Below are 19,597 nucleotides of genomic sequence, written 5' to 3' on the forward strand. Positions count from 1 at the left end.
CTTAAGATTGAGAAGAGCCTTTGAAGTAACACTATCAATCGCCTATTACAAGTTTATTAATGAGTATTTACGAAGGGTTAAACTCAATTCACAAAAACATTACTTATTCATGATATTGATAAAGAGATAGAAAATGTTGCAATCCAAAGTCTCAGTCAAAAGTGCAACCCCAATCTTTCAACTTCCTAAAAGCAAATTAACCCATTTTCTAACCTTAATCATTCCAAGGCCCTAACTCAAATAATGTACTACCATCTTTAGCTAAAAGCTTTTGCATTATCATCAACACCACCCATAAATACATCTCCTCTCAATCTAATCTTTCTATGCCAAATTCATCATGGGATATCCCACCTCTTCTTTTCTCACACTACACACACTTGTAGCAATAATAGTAATCTCTTCTTGTGCCTCCCAACCAATTCATGAATCCTTCTATCAATGCATCAACCTCAACTCCGAGCTTTCCATCCCTTTCTCGACCGCATTTTCGACTCCGGCCAACGCCTCTTTCAACTCAATCCTCCAGTCTTCTGCACAAAACCTAAGATGCCTAGTCTCATCCATGCCAAAGCCTAAACTCATCTTCACACCGTTGGTCGAATCGCACGTCCAGGCTGCCGTGATCTGCGCTAAGGAGCTTGGGACTCAGCTCAGAGTCAGGAGTGGCGGCCATGACTACGAGGGCCTTTCTTACATCTCACAAGCCGACCAACCGTTCATCATACTCGACTTGTCCAAACTCCGGTCCATCACTGTGGATATCTTCGACAATAGCGCCTGGGCCCAGGCAGGCGCTACTGTCGGGGAACTATCCTACAGGATATCCCAGAAAAGCAAAACCCACGGATTCCCTGCAGGACTCTGTCCCAGTTTGGGAATCGGTGGGCATATAACAGGCGGGGCCTACGGTCCGATGATGCGGAAGTATGGCCTTGGCGCAGACAATGTGATCGATGCTAGGATTGTCGATGCCAGTGGTAGGATTCTTGATAGGGAATCGATGGGGGAGGACTTGTTCTGGGCAATCAGGGGTGGTGGCGGGGGTAGTTTTGGGATTATCTTGTCCTGGAAAGTGAGGCTAGTCCCAGTTCCAGGGATTGTCACAGTATTCACTGTACCAAAAACCCTGGAACACGACGCGACAAAAATCCTCGTCAAGTGGCAGCAGATTGCTGACAAACTCGATGAGGATCTCTTCATCAGGGTGATCATACAGGCGGCAGACGGCCCCCAGAAGGGCCAAAGGATGGTGCAAACCTTGTACAATGCGTTGTTTCTTGGCAGGGCCGACAGACTGATCAATCTTGTCGAAGCGAGCTTTCCTGAACTTGGATTGACGCGGAAAGATTGCATAGAAATGAGTTGGATTGAATCTGTGCTCTACATTGCAGGTTATCCTGCCAAAACTCCCCCTGAAGTCCTGCTTCAGGGGAAGTCCCTTTTCAAGAATTACTTCAAGGCGAAGTCGGACTTTGTCAGGAAGCCAATTCCAGAGTCTGGCCTAGTCGGACTCTGGAACCGCCTGAAGGCCGAGGATTCGCCACTGATGATACTAAATCCCTACGGTGGAATGATGGGGAAGATTCCGGAGTCTGAGATCCCGTTTCCACACAGGAAAGGGGTGATCTACAAGATCCAATACCTAACCCTTTGGAACGACGATAAGCCAGAAAGCGAGGCGAAGCACGTGGCATGGATAAGGGAGCTCTACGACTACATGGCCGCATATGCCTCAATGCTTCCTCGAGAAGCCTACGTGAACTACAGGGATCTCGACTTGGGAGAGAACAGGAACGGGTCGAGCTTCATTGAGGCGAGCTCGTGGGGCATGAGGTATTTCAAGGGGAACTTCGGGAGGCTGGTGCGGGTGAAGACGAAGGTTGATCCGGATAATTTCTTCAGGCATGAACAGAGCATTCCTACTCTGCCATTGATGGATGCAGATGGAACAGGGGAGACTATGATTCATTGATGTTGGTGTTTTCATGTATCATGTATTTGTGTTGTAAATTTGTTGGGATTTTACTTTTTAATGCTTTGTGTTTTGGTTGTGATCTCAGTGTTGGAGGCTGAAAATCAGTTGTGTGTTGATTAAGTGATTATTTTGGTTGTTTTTAAATTTCATGTTTTTTCATTAGCTTCATATAAATTGAATAGGGAAAACAATGCACAAAAATTTGAATAATTCATGATTTAAAATAGTGCTACAAAAAGAAATATTAATAGGTTGGAAAATAACAACATGGCAAAACACAGTTTATTGTATTAATATATCATACTACTATATAGTGTCTGCTCATAATGCCCAGACGGCTTTGACTAGAATCCATATGGAATGATAATCAATTTTTAATTTTATTAATTTCTTGTTAGTTGTTACTATAGTATTTTAATTTGATTGAAAGTACAAATAACTAGATAAGCACTTAGCAGAATCTAGAAACGAATATTATTGCCTATTAAATCCACACAACAGTTCATATTATAACTATATTCCTTGCTGCCGAATAATTGTTATATATGGACATTCAATATAAAAGTTAATTACTACTACAACCATTGAAATCACCGATTTCTATCATTAAATATTTAAATTTTTTAAACAAAGATATACGGAGCACTTTGGAACCATTCAAGATTATATTTCATAATTGAATATATGTACTGTTTGATTCATGAGATTGTATTTTACGACTTAATCTTAGAGGATAATCATATGATCATAACTAGTCATAGCCATCTCCCTTCAATTAAGTTAATCTTAGAGGATAATCATATGATCATAACTAGTCATAGCCACCTCCCTTTCAACTAAATTAATGTTATAATGTAATCCTAGATGAATAATTATATAATAATGAGTCATAGCAACAATACACCACCTTTATATATAGTCCATAATATTTTCATGACTTGTTTGAAAGAGGCAGCAAATGGAATCTCACATACTAGTTCGTGTCCTAGTTTTCTCACAAATTTTCGTAAGGTTTTGCTATGCAAATCAAGAAAGTTTTATCCAATGTATGTCTAGTAATCCTTCTTTAGGATACATCAAAAAATTCGATTTCATCCATTCTCGAAATTCTCTATCGTATCGCAGTCTCCTGCAGTCTGCAGAGCAGAATCCGAGATGGATCAACTCGACAACCTCAGAACCGGAGCTCATCATCACCCCGTACAACGCTGGTGAGATTCGAACCGCCATAACGTGTTCCAAGAAGCACGGATTCCAACTCAGGATAAAGAGCGGGGGCCACGACTACGAGGGCCTATCCTACACATGTAAAACTCCGTACGTGCTCGTTGACCTAGTCAACCTCCGCTCAATCAGCATCCATCTCGAGGACGAGACGGCTTGGGTGCAGACCGGTGCTACACTTGGCGAACTATATTATAATATAGCTCAAAAGAGCAAAGTCCACGCCTTCCCCGCTGGGCTGTGCCCCAGCGTTGGCGTGGGCGGCCACATCAGCGGCGGCGGATTAGGCACGCTGGTCCGGAAAAACGGCCTCGCGGCCGACAACGTGATTGACGCGTATTTAATGAATGCTGACGGCGAGATTCTCGATAGAAAATCTATGGGCGAGGATCTATTCTGGGCAATCAGAGGCGGGGGAGGGGCGAGCTTCGGGATCATCCTCGCGTGGAGGATCAAGCTCGTCCGAGTCCCAGAAACAGTCACTGTTTTCACCGTGAAGCGGAAACTAGACGGGGAAGCGGTTGAATTGGTCGGAAAATGGCAGCACGTCGCGAGTCGACTACCGGAAAATCTCTTCATACGAGTTGTTCTTCAACACATCGCCGGGACCGGCGAAGCAATCTTCAATGCTCTGTTTTTGGGAAATGCAGAGGAATTGCTGCCGTTGATGAAGATGAGGTTTCCAGAATTAGGGGTGAAGGAATTAGACTGCATTGAGATGAGCTGGATCGAATCGGCGATCTACTTCGCCGGATTCGAATCCAGCAGCTCGCCGGAGGTTTTGCTGGATAGGATTGTGAGGTACAAGAGCTCTTTCAAGGCGAAATCAGATTTCGTGCAAAGGCCTTTGCCGGAATCCGCCTTGTCCGGCATTATCGAGAGGCTTGCGCGGGAGGATATAGCGTTCGCGATCATGGATCCTTTTGGCGGGAAAATGGACGAAATTGGGGAAAGCGAGTCGCCGTTTCCACATAGGAAGGGGAATTTGTTGAACGTACAGTATTTGGTGAAGTGGGATGGTGGCGAGACGACGAGACACGTGGGCTGGATTGATGAGGTGTATGGCTTTATGGAGGGATACGTGTCTTCGTCGCCTCGCGGGGCTTACTTGAACTACAGAGATCTCGATTTAGGGTTTGGCGAGGGGGCAGAGTCGAGCTACTCGCGAGGGATTGTGTGGGGGAGGAAATATTTTAAGGGGAATTTTGAGAGATTGGTGAGGGTTAAAACTATGGCTGATCCTCACAATTTTTTTAGGCATCAACAAAGTATTCCTATGTTGTTATTATAGGAAAGGATTTAGACAAGAAAATGGTTGTATAACTTGTGTTCTCAATTTCTCTTTGTTTTAGTTTAATAGGTTTATATTATTCCTATATTACTATATGTAATTATGGGTTTATGTGATGAGGGCTCATTTGTGAATCTGACATTGGGCTAAACACGAATTAGTTAATCATTCTACGATGTTCGATCCATTAGACAACAATATTTTACTCTAAAATTTCAAACAAACTATAAACATGTTGCTAATGTTACACAATTTAAAAATCGGACCGGCAAGTGAACTGATGAAGTTATTGGTTCACGGTTCAACTGGTCGGATCGGTCCAATCACTGGTCAGACCGTTTTACTGTAGCATATATAATTAAATATATCAAATTTATTATATAATAAAATGTAGTTTTGATCTTCATATATATTTTTATATAATTTAGTGAAAAATAAAATATTATTAAACTTAATTGAAGATAAGTATAATTAAAACTTAAATTTAATTAAATATATATGAAAATATTGAAATTTAGTGTAATAAGTTACTATTAAAGTTTATTAAATAACAAATTTAATAAACATATTTTATTTATAATTAATTATAATGAATTAATGAATTTATAAAAATAATAGTTAATCATAGAATGAATGAAAATTTATTCATGGATTATAAGAATAATTAAAGTTACTATTATACCACAACAATTGAAGTGGTGGAGTAGTAATGGAGTTGGACTTATATACATGAGGTCTATGGTTCAAATCCCATTGGACACAGATTTTTGAAAAAAAGCTGAAAATGTCAAAAAACCGGTTCAATCGATTCCTGGTTTCCGGTCGAACCGGCATGAGCACCGGTTCACGGCCGGACCGGTTCAAACCGGTTTTTAAAACACTGCTTCAAATAATGGGTACGACCGTACGAGAGGTAAACCGTAAACATACAAAAGTTGAGTTATATGTACTAGTCCAACGAAATATAATTTATGGTATATAATTCAGTAATTGTTCTGTTACCTTCATCCATGAAAAATAATCTTATTTCTTTTTATTTTGCATCGCCCACCAAAATTATTATTTTCCTATTTATAGTAAAAGAAATCTTTAATGATATTAGTCTCATTTTTCATCTACATTTCAACAACTTTTTCTAGATATGATACACTTGATTAATTTACGTATTACTCCCTCCGTCCCAAAATAAGTGACCCACTTTTTTTGGGCACGGGATTTAAGGAATGGTATTTAAATAAGTTAAAGTGGAGAGAGTAAAGTATGAGAGAGGGAAAAGTAGAGGAGAGAAGAGAGAATAAAGTAGGTGGAGAATAAAGTAAGAGAGATGACTTTTTGCTAAAAATGGAAATATGTCACTTATAGTGGGACACCCCAAAAAGGAATACAAGTCACTTATCTTGGGACGGAGGGAGTACAATTGTATAGTTTTACTTATTAGTTAGTTTTATTCTCCAGTTAATTAGAGTTTTTCATGGTAAATCTTAGTCGTGTTGTGTTACTTTTGGTTCTTGTTGTTTCGTTGTTGGTAGTCGTATCCACCTTAATTCCGGTAGGTTGTCTAGCATAAGTTAAGTAATTGCTATTTACCCCCCAAAATATCCCCTTAAAATAAATATGGACACATTAATTAATTCCTTATTAATATGAAAAATTGAAATGTAACCTTCTAACTCATCAATCCTTCCCATCGTTAATCGCCATTAATTAAAAATTGGTGAACACTGAATTTTGCTAACAACTACGTACCAACTAATTAACTCAGGTGGTTCGATCGTTGAAATATTTATGTTATGGATTTAAATTGTGTTTAACACAGCAATAAATATGTTAATTATACAACATAAACTCTAATTAAACATTATTACGGCACCAAATTAATAAATCAACCCATTCTTGAACTATTCCGTGAAACTTGCATGTTAGCTTAAAATCGTCACATATCAAATTAAACAACATTGGTTTTAGGTGGTTAGATAAAGCAGCTATTTAAACACAATCTATTATCACATACTAAAGCAGAATTTTAAAAAAAAAAATGAGAGAAATTTTGCACATTCAAGGGGGCCAATGTGGCAACCAAATCGGCTCCAAATTCTGGGAGGTGATATGCGGCGAGCATGCCATCGACGGCATCGGGAAATACAGCGGCGACTCCGATCTCCAGCTTGAGAGGATCAACGTTTATTTCAATGAGGCCAGCGGCGGGAGGTACGTCCCACGCTCTGTGCTCATGGACCTTGAACCGGGCACTATGGACTCGGTCAGGTCTGGCCCGTTTGGCCAACTTTTCCGGCCGGATAACTTCGTGTTTGGCCAGTCCGGGGCCGGGAATAACTGGGCCAAGGGGCATTACACGGAGGGGGCGGAGTTGATCGATTCCGTGCTTGATGTGGTTCGTAAGGAAGCTGAGAATTGTGATTGTTTGCAAGGTTAGGTTTCGATTCATATTTTTCTTTGCTTTGACTTGTTTTGGAATTTTTTTATAGAGTTGTCAACTGGGCTGGGTGACCTATACCAGCACACCTCAGGCCAGGCCCATCCCATCCTTGAAATGAAGTGAGACTGAGCTGAGCTCGGACATTTATTGAAGTGGGAAAATATCTAGACCTCAGTTACTAGTGGATTATGTGTTTTTTTTTGTCTTGAATGATATAGGATTTCAAGTGTGTCACTCTTTGGGAGGAGGAACCGGGTCCGGCATGGGCACCCTTCTCATTTCGAAGATCCGGGAGGAGTATCCCGACCGTATGATGCTCACATTTTCCGTCTTCCCTTCTCCTAAGGTCTCTGACACCGTCGTGGAGCCCTACAACGCCACTCTCTCTGTGCACCAGCTCGTTGAGAACGCCGACGAGTGTATGGTTCTCGACAACGAGGCTCTCTACGACATATGCTTCCGCACCCTCAAGTTCTCCACCCCTACATGTAAGTACCCCCATCTCCAAAATTAGGCCATAAATGTTGGCAAATAAAACAAAAATAAATATAATAATACCCTATTACAATAAAAGAACTGAAATCATTATATAAGTCTTATGTAACACTGCTTAATTCAGTTGGTGATCTGAACCACTTGATCTCCGCGACAATGAGTGGCATCACGTGCTGTCTCCGTTTCCCGGGGCAGCTCAACTCCGACCTCAGGAAACTGGCGGTGAACCTGATCCCATTCCCGCGCCTCCATTTCTTCATGGTGGGGTTTGCACCCTTGACCTCGAGGGGGTCCCAGCAGTACCGGGCCCTCTCCGTCCCAGAGCTGACTCAGCAGATGTGGGACGCCAAGAACATGATGTGCGCGGCGGACCCGCGCCACGGCCGCTACCTAACGGCCTCGGCCATGTTCCGGGGCAAGATGAGCACGAAAGAGGTGGACGAGCAGATGATCAACGTCCAGAACAAGAACTCGTCCTACTTCGTGGAGTGGATCCCGAACAACGTGAAGTCGAGCGTGTGCGACATCCCGCCCAAGGGCTTGAACATGGCGTCGACCTTCATAGGGAATTCGACGTCGATCCAGGAGATGTTCAGGCGCGTGAGCGAGCAGTTCACGGCCATGTTCCGGCGCAAGGCCTTCTTGCATTGGTACACGGGGGAGGGGATGGATGAGATGGAGTTCACAGAGGCCGAGAGCAACATGAATGACCTCGTCGCTGAGTACCAGCAGTACCAGGACGCGGCCGCTGAGGACGGGTATGAGGACGAGGACGAGGACGATGATGACGGTGCCTGAAGATTTTTGTGTGAATCGATCTCATGGTGTGTGTTAAATGTTAATGGTTGTTAATGTTTCTATTGTGTGATTTGAGTTAATGTGGATGTTTGTATCTAATAAATGGTTATCATGTTTGGAGGCTATGAACCCCACTTATAATTAATTAAGTTCCATCTACCACTCTATATCCTAAATTTCAGTTGCTCAAGGGTGAGCATACCCTCTATATGTGCACCATGGAAATTGGAGGCCTTTTCTCTGACGAAGTTGTTCAAATAATTGTCTATTTTAGGTGGGAAAATGAGGATGGAAACAAGACTTTATAAGAGAGTATTGTTGGACAATGAGATTAGTATATACTTCCTCCGTCCCACTCATAATGTCCACATTCTTGAGTGACACGAGATTTTTATGAGGAGTTGTTAGACGGAGTAAGTAGAGAAAAAAATAGTTGACTAGTTTAATGAGTGGACTATTTATTTCCAAATATAGAAAATGGATATCTTGAATGAGATGAAGAGAGTACAAATTAAATCAGAAAGGAAGAAACGAAGTCAATGAATAATAGTGATGCAAAGCTTCAACACTTTTTATGATAAGACATCCCATGACATAGTCAAAATAATTGCTTCCATACAAAAAATTATACTTCTTTCGTCCAAAAAATATAGTCTTATTTTGTCATTTTAGGATATCTACAATAAATAGTTCTATTTTTAAAAATGAAAGTTTCTCTCTTCTACTTTACCTACTTATTCTCTCTTCTCTCACACTTTAACTACTTTTACTTAGAGGTCACCAAACCGAACCGGCCCGGCTGAACCGGCCTGAAACCGTCACCAGCAGTTCGGAACCGTGAACCGAAACCGCGGTGACGGTTCGGAACCGGATAAGGTTCGGCGGTTCCGACGGGCCGGTTTAGTTCTCAAGAAATGAAGAACCGTAACTGGCGGTTCGCCGGAAACCGGCGGTTTGCCGGTTCCGAACCGTCACCGCGGTTCCGGTTCACGGTTGCCGAATAGGTAAGTAAGGTAAGAGAACTATGTGGACTTTGATTCATATATTTTTTTTTTCAATTGTTTCAACTTTAAAATATAAAATACAATTATATAATTGTATTTGTATATACTCTAATCGGTGAAGAAGACTTCTCTATAAGACTAAATCCGGGAGACATTTGACAATTCTACCATGATTGTTGATGGTTAAATTAAACTCAACAATTAAGGTTGAATTGCTAAAGGTATCCTCAATTTAGTTATCTAGAAACATCTCCTTCGTCGACTAAAAGTATATATATATACTACTCCCTCCGTCCCAGATTAAGAGTCACTTTTTGCCATAAAAGTCCGTCCCAGTTCAAGAGTCACTTTTAGAATTTTCCATATTTGTTCATATAATTTACTCCATTCTTCATCAAAATTACATCAAAATACCATTATCTACATTAAAATAAACCAAAACAAAAATCAAAAGGGACTCACCTTCAACCAACTCTACCATCTCACTTCATTTATTACACACTTCACCATCTCACTTCATTTATTACACACTTCAACTCTTTCTTAAAATCCGAGCCATAACAATAAGTGACTCTAAATGTGGGACGGAGGGAGTATCTATTTACATTTATAATTTATTGTTTTTTACTTCAAGTTTTATTATTTAAATTGTTATACAAGCTAACAAGCATGTATTATGTTATGTATTAAGTCTTTTGACTCTTTTGTAATTTCAATTTTCAACATTTGTATTTGTAATATCGACATATCGTTCAAATTTGTATAATTGTATCAATAAAAATCCAATTGTTCAACTCCAATGTCGACTTCTACTCTATTTGTCAATTGTCATTCTCGTTTTATTTATTTATTCGATAGTAAAAGACTACAACTACAAGGTGTAATTTGTAATTAGTACTATAAATGAATAAATTTAAAAAAAAAACGAACTTGAACCGGCGGTCCAAACCGGAACCAGCCCGTAATCATCTAGAAATCGCCGGTCTTGAACCGGTTTTGAACCGTGTTTGAACCGGTTCAAGAACCGGAACCACCGGAACCTAGGCGGGCCGGTTCAGGTTCGACATTTTTTTGAACCTGAACTGCCGGTTCCGAACCGGGAACCGGCGGTTCTTGAACCGTGGTGACCTCTACTTTTACTCCTAGTAGCTTACTTTACCAGTCGTCTACAAATGAAACTATTTTTGTAAACCGAGTGGGTAGATATATTACCAAAAAAACCATTGGGTATGGTCATTTTTTTTTCGATCCACAGCTTTATTAAATAGTGGATTATATCATAATCTTGACAATTTTCTCAAACTACCATAGCCAAAATATGCTATTCCCTCACAAAGTAGAAAAAATACATTTACATATCAAATATTGTTGGACGTAAATCGATGGATAACATGTGCAGCCCTCAGTAAAAACAAGAAGTATAAAAAAACAACTAAACATACAAGATCGATCGATGATTACATCACAAATTGTATAACACCACCAAATAAATATGACAAATACTGCTCCTTGTTCTTGTAAGGACGGCACAATATTAGTATTAACTTTTAAATAATATTGTTGCATGCTGCATCCCTATAAAATCATGTCCATTAATTCTCTTATATATCCCGTAATTGATACGAGTTATTCAATTTAATTTACAAAGTCAATACAAATGTCATCCCATTTTGTGTTGCTGGGGCTGCTTATTGCAAGTTGTAATTTCGTTGCCTTGGCTTCTGATCCAAGTCCTCTCCAAGATTTATGTGTTGCTGATACTAGCCGTGGTAATTTTTACTTCTTCCATCCATCATTTAAAGAGTCATTTTACTATTTTGGATTGTCCACCATCTATAAAATCATTTACTTTATTCTATTTTAATATGCAGACCCCACCTTCCACTCAATCTATTATAAAACTAATACCACTAAAAATAGGTCTCACATTCCATTCGCTTTTTCCATTTACTTTTTCTTCACAAAGTCAAACAATTTCTTGAACCTGTCCCGAGTCAAAAAGGCTCTTTAAATGGTAGACTGGGGGAGTATCATCTCAATCATGAATTAGTTTGAGTTGTGTATATGTTCTAAAACAAGATTGAGTTGATTGATTAATTTGACTACAATTATTATTCACAATTGAACTATGTATATGTAGTGCTAGTCCATGGCAGCGCCGCACCACTCTTCTCCAATCTATCAAGGCCGGTGTTGATGAATGGTTTCCCATGCAAAAACCCTAATTCGGTTCAAGCAAAAGACTTCTCCTTTAGTGGGCTCCATCTCTCGGGAAACGCCTCGAATCCCTTGGGATCAAAAGTCACCCCCGTGACGGTCTTACAGATTCCGGGGCTAAACACCCTTGGAATCTCAATAGCCCGTCTGGACTTTTTGCCAGGTGGGGTCAACCCGCCCCACACCCATCCTCGTGCAACGGAAATTTTCACGGTTATTCAAGGAACATTTGAGGTCGGGTTTGTGACCTCCAATCCTGAAAATCATCTAATGACCAAAGTACTAAACGAAGGTGATGTTTTTGTGTTTCCGGAGGGACTTGTCCATTTCCAACGCAACAAGGGGACCGGTAACGCTGTCGCCATTGCAGGGCTGAGTAGCCAGAGCCCCGGTGTTATTACGGTTGCGAATTCGATATTTGGATCCAACCCTAAGATTCCTAATGATCTTCTTGCCAAGGCTTTCCAAGTTGATACTAAGACGGTTGATTCGATCATGTCCAAATTCTAGGCTATTATTGTCTTGAATTTTGTTACATATAATTATAATCTTTATTTGAGTTCGTTTCCACATTTTATTTGGGATTGTTGGTGTATTAATAGTTTCTCGAAGAATAAAGAATTCAAGTAAAAAACTTTTTGTGTTCCTTCCAATCCACTTCTTGTTTATATTTCATGTAAAAGCACACATATTGTAATGCTCCACTTTTTAAACTTTAATTTTCGAATCATAAAATTTTTGCATTAAATGCTTTTAATGCCGTGAAGTGTGTAGATTAAATGATGAGTGAATTAATTGCATGATTTCTTTGAGACCTAATTGTGACTTGGAGTTGAGATTTGGTTGTTGAATAATCAATATTGTTGAAGGAATGACGTGGTTGTTGAATAGTCAATATCGTTGAATATGTGACGTGGCTGTGAATAATTGATGCGGGGGAAACAAATCGTGGTGAATTATTTCCTAAGGGCGAGTGAGATTGAATAGGATTATCCATAAATATCATACACATTTTATTTGGAATTTTCGGCCACTATGATTTATTGGAAAGGAATTCTATTTTCTTGGATTTAATTATTTGTTTGGGATATTTATCCAAATTAAATCCAATAACCAATTATCCTTATTTTCTTCATGAGAAAATCGACCTCATGCTTGTTCCTAGGGAGATTTCGAAATTCCCATATTTATGGGGAGAAAGAATTATTTATTATATTATTTGATCTCTTATTTATTCCCTTCCATGAATAAATTCAAATATCATAGCAAATCTTGTCATATCCTATTTAAATTAGGATTTGAAATTGATTTCTTGTGGGAGGGCCTCAAATTCACGCATATTCCCATATTTTTATTGTGGGAATTATTATTTTTATTTTGCTCCGTGATATCTTGCTCTCCGTGAAAATTTAAATAAATCCCACATATATTAAATAGGCAGAAATCGCCTACTCCTTGTTTTAATAGTGGGATTTATTATTTTTATTCTGCTCCGTGATATTTTATTTCACTCCGCGAGAATTAATTCATATGCTAATTAATTAGCATAGAATTTGAAATCCCCTTATTTCTCCCCATAATTCACGCACTCTCCTTCTCATATCTTCTCAAATCTTTATTTGTTTAATTGTGGGATTATATTCTTGAACTCTATAAATAAGAGAGAAAAAACCCTAATCCTAGCCAAACTACACGCATCTCTCACTCCCTCTCTCACACCTCCCTCTCTCCCACTCTCTCTCAATTTTTCTTCTACTTTTCACCAAGAATTCTTCATCCTTTGAAAAGAATTTTCGTTGAAGCCTCAAGATTCGTTGAAGAACTAAAGTAAATCCTTGTTCTAGTATTTGTTGCCATCAAGAAAAGGTACTTTTGATCTATCTATTCTCATCTAACCGATTAATCGGTGTTCTTTAACCTTCATGCATATAGATCGAGTGAAATGGGGGAAAACAATTGATGAAAGGGCAGCATGTGTGTGTGTGTGTCGGTGTGTACGTGTGTGTGTCGATGTGTGTGTATGACGCGTGTTGTGCGAAGAACACTCATGCGTGATCATTTGTGATGGTAAATCTGACATTGAAGTATGAATAAATTGATATGATGAACATGCCTTGGTTGTGAATGTTAATATAAAACCAATCGGTGGAAAAAGGGAAACATTTGGGGGCATGCATGATTTCGAGTTCGTTGATTGGGGCTGATTTGTGATACATATTATCTAAAGGTGATAACTCGCGCACGAAGCATGATAGCAAAGGGAAGAAAGTACTTGAAATTTGAGCAGTCGAGGTGGGCTTTATTTCCTTAACTCTTTTATATTTTGAAATTATGATTACAGTGTTATAAGGGTGGTTTAAAATGTTATGTCATGCCTATGATTGTTTTGATGATGTTGTGTGTCTGATGCCTAGTTTGTGAGTTCGCTCCATTAGGCTATAGGGCTATGTTGTCTAATGCCTAGTTTGTGAGTTCACTCCATCAGGCTATAGGACTATATAAACGAATTCGGGTCTGATTAGGGCCGCAAATCCTATCAGGCTAGTGTACACGGTTGAGACTGGGAGCCTTCCTTGCTAGTCGGCTGGTCTCGTGGGCGAATAGTGTGGCCACACTTTCGTCGCACCATGGAAATATTGTGATCGATGGATTGATGAGAAAATGGGGGAGATTGATTTGACTGGCCAGTCTATGAAATTATTTTGTGATACTCGATGATATTCTTTTCTTAATGCAAAAAACTCGAGTTCACTATGATATGGATGGCATAACTATAAAAATGTTTTTGGCATGAGTCCACTGGATATTTCAAAATACTCAGCCCTGCATGTGTTTTCCTTATGTGCAGGTTGAGCTGGCGACAAGCGGTTGGTGGTGTTGAGCAATTTAATTAAAATACTATGGTTGCCTTGAAACTCCGAGTGTCGTTGTGTCTTCACACATGACTTCACTCTTCTCTTGGATGCTTCCGCTGAAACATGTTGTACTTATCGTTGGTTGATCTTGAAACTATATTAATTTTCATTTAGAACCTAGAGACATGATATGTTTTGGATTACATTGAACCCTTGCCGTTTTGATCATTTATGATGATTGTTGTTATCCATTAAATTTAACTGTCAAAGCGTTATTCTGATTTTTTTTTCTTGTTGTTAACCATTCATTAAATACATTGTTCAAATCCTTTGATGAAACCCTAGTCCTTTCTTCGTTTGCATTTAAGTCTTTTTAAGTTGCGATCGCCCGCATTTATGTAACCTTAGAAGGGCGGTCGTGACACATATATTCCCTTCTTCCTACTAAAGATAACCCACTTTCTTTTTAGTTTGTCCTAACCAAGATGACTTATTACTAAAAATGGAAACATATTATCTTTATTTTATTTCATCTTTCTTACTTTATTTTCTTCACTTAACACACTAAATAAAGTTACATAAAATCTCGTGCTACCCAAGGAAGAGGTCATCTTACTTGGAGCTGGAGTAATACAATAGCAAATTACTCAAGAGGAATTCTATATATAATTGAGGTATATGCATGGAATATCTAATCTATCTGTCTTTAACTTTGTCTCACTTGACCAGACTATTCAAATTTCTACAATTTACTCCGATATAAGTTCAGGGTATATCTATGGAGTACTATATATATTCAAAAATACAATACACGATCTAAATTCTAATTAAGCTCTCAAACAATGCAAACAAATGGTTATTGAAGTCTAGAGTATAACGCCCGTCCAAATAAAAAAAAAACAAACTTTTGGGATGACACGAATTTTAATATACTATTAAGTAATACAGATATAACAGAAATGTAATTGAAGCATTCTTAATAGAGAATGAAATCCACCACATTAAAGACTAAGGGTGATACGAACTCATGTGGCGGACCCACAACGAGGGCTGTGACGAGGCGGCTTCTAGAAGGACTTGCTACGTTCATTCAAAAAGCCACGCGGGAGGAGCCTATGAAAATGGAGGAGCCGCCGGTGAAGATCGTGCTAAAAAATGAAGGCCAACCGGGGAAGGAGGAAGCCGTACGTCAAAATTTGCACATGCAGCTGGATTCAATAAGTATTCCGCCTATCGAGATGGCATCCAAATGCTCTGAAAGTGCCACCAATGTCTTCCTCCTCGAAAGAGCTTCACGTGGGTACCTTGCACGCCTCGATCAGAGTCCGGTGGAGAGAGTTATGGACGATTTACTGAAGCCGCGCAGAGAAAGGCGGTGAGCTCCAGAAGGAACACTCGGGCGGGTGTTTTCACTCTGAAAATCACCCGACCGGGTGAAATGGCGAATGGCGAAGGGAGAGTCCAGAACGAACACCCGACCGGGTGTTTTGCACCCCGCAATTCACCCAACCGGGTGGATTTTCCGATACTTAGATTTTGTGGGCCAAATTTGCTATTTTTGGACCCTTAGTATAAATACCTTTTGATGTCATTTCTTTTCCTAGATTTTGGCTAAATTAAAGTTTCTACCCTAAAGAGTTTTCCTCTGAGGATTGTATCCAATTCCTTCCTTGAAGGTTGCTTGTTTCCATCATTGATTGATTCAAGTAGAGGTATGCATCAATGGGATGTATCCATTGAGTAGTGGAGCCAAGGGGTGATAGCTATTGAAAGTTGTCTAGGGTTGTTTCCATCCTTTTGGTCAAGGTCCTATGGTCATAACTATTTTATCTCATCATTATACACATGTTTTCCATTCCTAATCTTTCATCCATTCTTGTTTAGATTCAATTTTTGTGGTTGGATTTCTTTATATCTTTGTTGTTTTTTGTTAAATAGAAAATCAATCTCACAAAAATACCTAGATCAAGCATCATCAATGGGTAAATCCCTGGGAAATGGATCATAAAATACATGGATCCTTATCAAAGGGGCTTCTTGGTATGATGGAATGGAATGGTGGAATGGAATGTGATTCCTACTTTCATTCTATTCATTTGCTTGGTGTGATAGAATGAATGAGTGAATGGATGAAAATGCAAAGGAAATCCAAGAAAATTGACATTTCATTCCTATCTTCATTTCATTCCAACCTCCATTCCACCCTCATTTTACCAAAAGCAAATTAGTGTACTATTTTTATGGGATGGACAAAAATAGAAAGAATTTTTATTTATATGGAATGGATGAAGTAAAATAATACTCCCTCCATCCTATTCAAGTTTTCCACCTTTCATTTTTAGTTTGCCTCATTCAAGATGTCCACTTTCTATATTTGAAAATAAATCTCTCTCTCTTTTCTCTTCATTAAAATAATTAACTATAATTTTTTCTCTACTAATTCCACCTAACGACTCTTCTAAAACCTTGTGTCATTCAAGAATATGGATATTTTGAATGGAACGGAGTATTCTCTCTGTTTCTCAAAAATAGAGAGACTTTGACAATGATACAAATTTTAATTAAAAATTGATAAAGTATTAAAAAACAAAGAAAATATACTAAAAATTTTAGTCGATAATAAGACTTATTCAATTAATAATGTAATATATGATGAAAATATATTCATTAATAAAAAATTAATTAATTTTGTGAGATAGATAAAAAATGGTAACAGGAAACCATGTACTATTAGGCGTGAAGTATTTATAAACTCATAGCTGCGCCTAGATCACTTTAAATAACCACACGCTAAATTTCTCAATCCATCGTTACAAATATACCTGCTATAGAAATAAGTCATATTTCTTTTTTTTTCATACAAATTTATAATAAATTTTTTTCTTTTTATTTTATTTTATTATTTATGGGTTCTATTACACAATTTCAACCTTTTAGCTCATTTTTTTTACTTTATGAATGATGCATAAAAATTCATGTGAATATCAAATGGCCTACTCTATGAGATGGAGGGAGTAGTGTTTTGATATTTGAATAGAACACAGAAAGTGTAGAATGGGTTGGGCTTGTGGTATTCTCCACTTATTTTCATTCTGAAAAAACAATTCGGCCATGGCAGCAGAGATGCAGTTAGGCTCAGATTTCAGCAAGCTGTAAAATGGAGATCAAACGGCGGAAGACACCCACTCCGCCGCCTTCTCACGCTCCGCCACGTGTCAGTTAATCCACCGCAATAAATAACGCAGCATCCTATAGTCCGACCAACAAATCAAATCAAAATCGTCGAAAATGGACGGCCCAGATATCGTCACGGTTAAGGTCTGGTTTCATTGAATTTCCGACAAAATTCCACTCCCAACATATTTGATATGATGCTGCTTTCTTCTTTTCTTTTGTCTAGTCAAAATGTAACAGAGTTAGATATTGTTGAGTCTAATTAAATTGGATATTTGGATTTCAGAGGGAAAGATCGGTTTCGAATAGTGAGGCTGACGTCATTAAGATTAAGGTACGTATGTATGTATCACTGCATCTACTATATATTGGATTTGTGATGTTAATGATTATCCTAATTTGCAGAGGAGCCAAACACCCGATGATATCATGTCAGCCATTCTCAAGGTTGGACATTATTTTTTTTATACCACCTAAACCTTTTCAACATGATTTTCTTAGTGTTTGTCGACTTCATTCTCCATTGAGGTTGCACATTTTTTGGTTTCGCAAATATATGCTGGAATTTTTTGTACTCCCCCGGTCTCATAGAAATAGGTCATGAATTTTAATGTTTAATTGATAAAGTAAAATAAAATGAGAAAGTGGTTGAAATTAGATAGACTTTAAATGATAAAGTAAAAGAGAATGAGAAAAAAAGATAATCGTAAATGAATATGGCCTATTTCTGTGAGACGGACCAAAAAGAAAATATGGGTTTGTCGCACAGTTCTTATAATGTTTTTAAACATAGCTCTATCACCAAATATTCATTGGTTTTAGGAGGAAAACAGGAAGAGGGAGAAACGGCATGTCTCTCATGGCTGCCATTTAGTGGAAGGGAAAATGAAGCATGGAATGGAGGACTGTTTGGTCGCGACGTGCAAGAAAATCGACGGCCACGACCTCGGTTTATACGCCATTTTCGACGGCCATTCCGGCCGCGATGTCGCCCAATATCTACAAACTCACCTATTTCATAATATATTGAATCAGGTCATTACTTAATTAGTGGAGTATATTTTTTAGACAAAAGTTAATAAAATTATTCATGCATAAGGGGAGTACAAATATGAAAATAGTAGTGAAATTCTTGTGAAGCTATTAAAGTTAGAGATTACAACTATTTCTAAGTAATTCACTATTACTATGTATCAAGAAAATATTTGTGATGAGCAGCCTGATTTTTGGAGAAGCCCAAAAGAAGCAGTTAGGAGGGCTTATGAGGAGACGGACAAAGATATCCTCGAGAATGTGGTGGGTTCCCGAGGCGGTTCAACTGCGGTGACGGCGATAGTGATCGACGGAGAGAAGGTGGTTGTGGCGAACATTGGCGATTCACGCGCCGTGGTGTGTAGAAATGGGGAGGCGAAGCAGGTGTCGGTGGACCATGAGGCCTTGAAGGAGAAGAAAATGGTTGAGAGCAAGGGCGGGTTCGTGTCCCATAAACCGGGTATCAATTTTAATAGTACACAGTTTTGAAGCGACACAGATTTTAACGTGCGATTAGTGAAATATGTGGTTGGAATATTACAGTGGTTTCTAAATTAAAAGTTGTTCCTTTGGTGGAATAATGACCAAATTGCAAAAGTGGTCTATTTTCATAGGACCAAGGGATTAAAACGTGAAATTGGATTGAATAAATTAGCAATTGCAGGGAATGTGCCGAGGGTGGACGGGCAACTTGCAATGACGAGGGCGTTTGGAGACGGGCGGCTCAAGGCTCACATTACATCGAGACCGGATATTGCTATAGAGACGATTGATGAACACACAGAGTTCATTGTATTAGCGAGCGATGGAGTGTGGCATGTAATGTCGAATGAAGAAGCTGTGGATTGCATAAGAGGAATGAAGGATGGTGGTGAGGCTGCAAAAGACTTGATCAATCAGGCACTTTCAAGGGGCTCCAAAGATGACATTTCATGCGTCGTTGTCTTGTTTCAAGATTGACAATATTTTACATATACTCTAAAATAGACTAATGTTTTGTCTTTTCTAGTCAAGGTAGTCTAGTAACTCGCTCTGACTATCAATTTCTGACTTTAATATGAATATGTGTCGCAACTAATTTCACGTTCTAAA

The 19,597-nt window shown here is 38.9% G+C and overlaps 3 protein-coding genes and 2 pseudogenes across 11 annotated transcripts; all 5 read left to right on the top strand.

Moving 5' to 3' along the window:
* Positions 1-232: 232 nt before the first annotated feature.
* LOC125210991 (monolignol oxidoreductase AtBBE-like 13 pseudogene) lies at positions 233-2,122 on the top strand (annotated as a pseudogene).
* An 814-nt stretch (positions 2,123-2,936) lies between these two features.
* Positions 2,937-4,530, top strand: LOC125209494 (berberine bridge enzyme-like 23 pseudogene; annotated as a pseudogene).
* A 1,975-nt stretch (positions 4,531-6,505) lies between these two features.
* On the top strand, positions 6,506-8,382 carry LOC125211045 (tubulin beta-7 chain-like). The gene is made up of 3 exons (XM_048110724.2): positions 6,506-6,922; positions 7,149-7,418; positions 7,550-8,382. Exons 1-3 carry the CDS (start codon positions 6,529-6,531, stop codon positions 8,221-8,223), a joined length of 1,338 nt encoding a protein of 445 aa, XP_047966681.1. The 5' UTR covers positions 6,506-6,528; the 3' UTR covers positions 8,224-8,382.
* Positions 8,383-10,884: 2,502 nt separating this feature from the next.
* LOC125216568 (putative germin-like protein 2-2) lies at positions 10,885-11,954 on the top strand. 9 transcript variants are annotated; one of them, XM_089069282.1, is made up of 2 exons: positions 10,885-10,996; positions 11,416-11,954. In XM_089069282.1, the coding sequence occupies exons 1-2, from the start codon at positions 10,885-10,887 to the stop codon at positions 11,952-11,954; spliced, it is 651 nt and encodes a 216-aa protein (XP_088925408.1). The 9 variants fall into 9 exon arrangements, with proteins under 9 accessions (XP_088925408.1, XP_088925407.1, XP_088925409.1 ...); XM_089069281.1 differs by having other exon boundaries at positions 10,885-10,993; positions 11,368-11,954; XM_089069283.1 differs by having other exon boundaries at positions 10,885-10,988; positions 11,408-11,954.
* A 5,517-nt stretch (positions 11,955-17,471) lies between these two features.
* On the top strand, positions 17,472-19,597 carry LOC125213452 (putative protein phosphatase 2C 28). The gene is made up of 6 exons (XM_048114011.2): positions 17,472-17,617; positions 17,760-17,807; positions 17,879-17,920; positions 18,296-18,508; positions 18,692-18,965; positions 19,170-19,597. The coding sequence occupies exons 1-6, from the start codon at positions 17,588-17,590 to the stop codon at positions 19,463-19,465; spliced, it is 903 nt and encodes a 300-aa protein (XP_047969968.1). The 5' UTR covers positions 17,472-17,587; the 3' UTR covers positions 19,466-19,597.

This window comes from Salvia hispanica, chromosome 3, assembly GCF_029641045.1.
Source record: "Salvia hispanica isolate PSC_SH4W2 chromosome 3, Shi_PSC_v1, whole genome shotgun sequence".
In the NCBI taxonomy this organism is placed as follows: domain Eukaryota; kingdom Viridiplantae; phylum Streptophyta; class Magnoliopsida; order Lamiales; family Lamiaceae; genus Salvia; species Salvia hispanica.

Bases quoted from the DNA above. Each gene is read 5' to 3' on its own strand.
- LOC125211045 (XM_048110724.2), top strand. From the start codon at position 6,529: ATGAGAGAAATTTTGCACATTCAAGGGGGCCAATGTGGCAACCAAATC. The intron at 6,923-7,148 runs GTTAGGTTTCGA...TGAATGATATAG, and splicing joins GAATTGTGATTGTTTGCAAG to GATTTCAAGTGTGTCACTCT. The intron at 7,419-7,549 runs GTAAGTACCCCC...TGCTTAATTCAG, and splicing joins CAAGTTCTCCACCCCTACAT to TTGGTGATCTGAACCACTTG.
- LOC125216568 (XM_089069281.1), top strand. From the start codon at position 10,885: ATGTCATCCCATTTTGTGTTGCTGGGGCTGCTTATTGCAAGTTGTAAT. The intron at 10,994-11,367 runs GTGGTAATTTTT...ATGTATATGTAG, and splicing joins ATGTGTTGCTGATACTAGCC to TGCTAGTCCATGGCAGCGCC.
- LOC125213452 (XM_048114011.2), top strand. From the start codon at position 17,588: ATGGACGGCCCAGATATCGTCACGGTTAAG. The intron at 17,618-17,759 runs GTCTGGTTTCAT...TTTGGATTTCAG, and splicing joins CAGATATCGTCACGGTTAAG to AGGGAAAGATCGGTTTCGAA. The intron at 18,509-18,691 runs GTCATTACTTAA...TGTGATGAGCAG, and splicing joins TTCATAATATATTGAATCAG to CCTGATTTTTGGAGAAGCCC.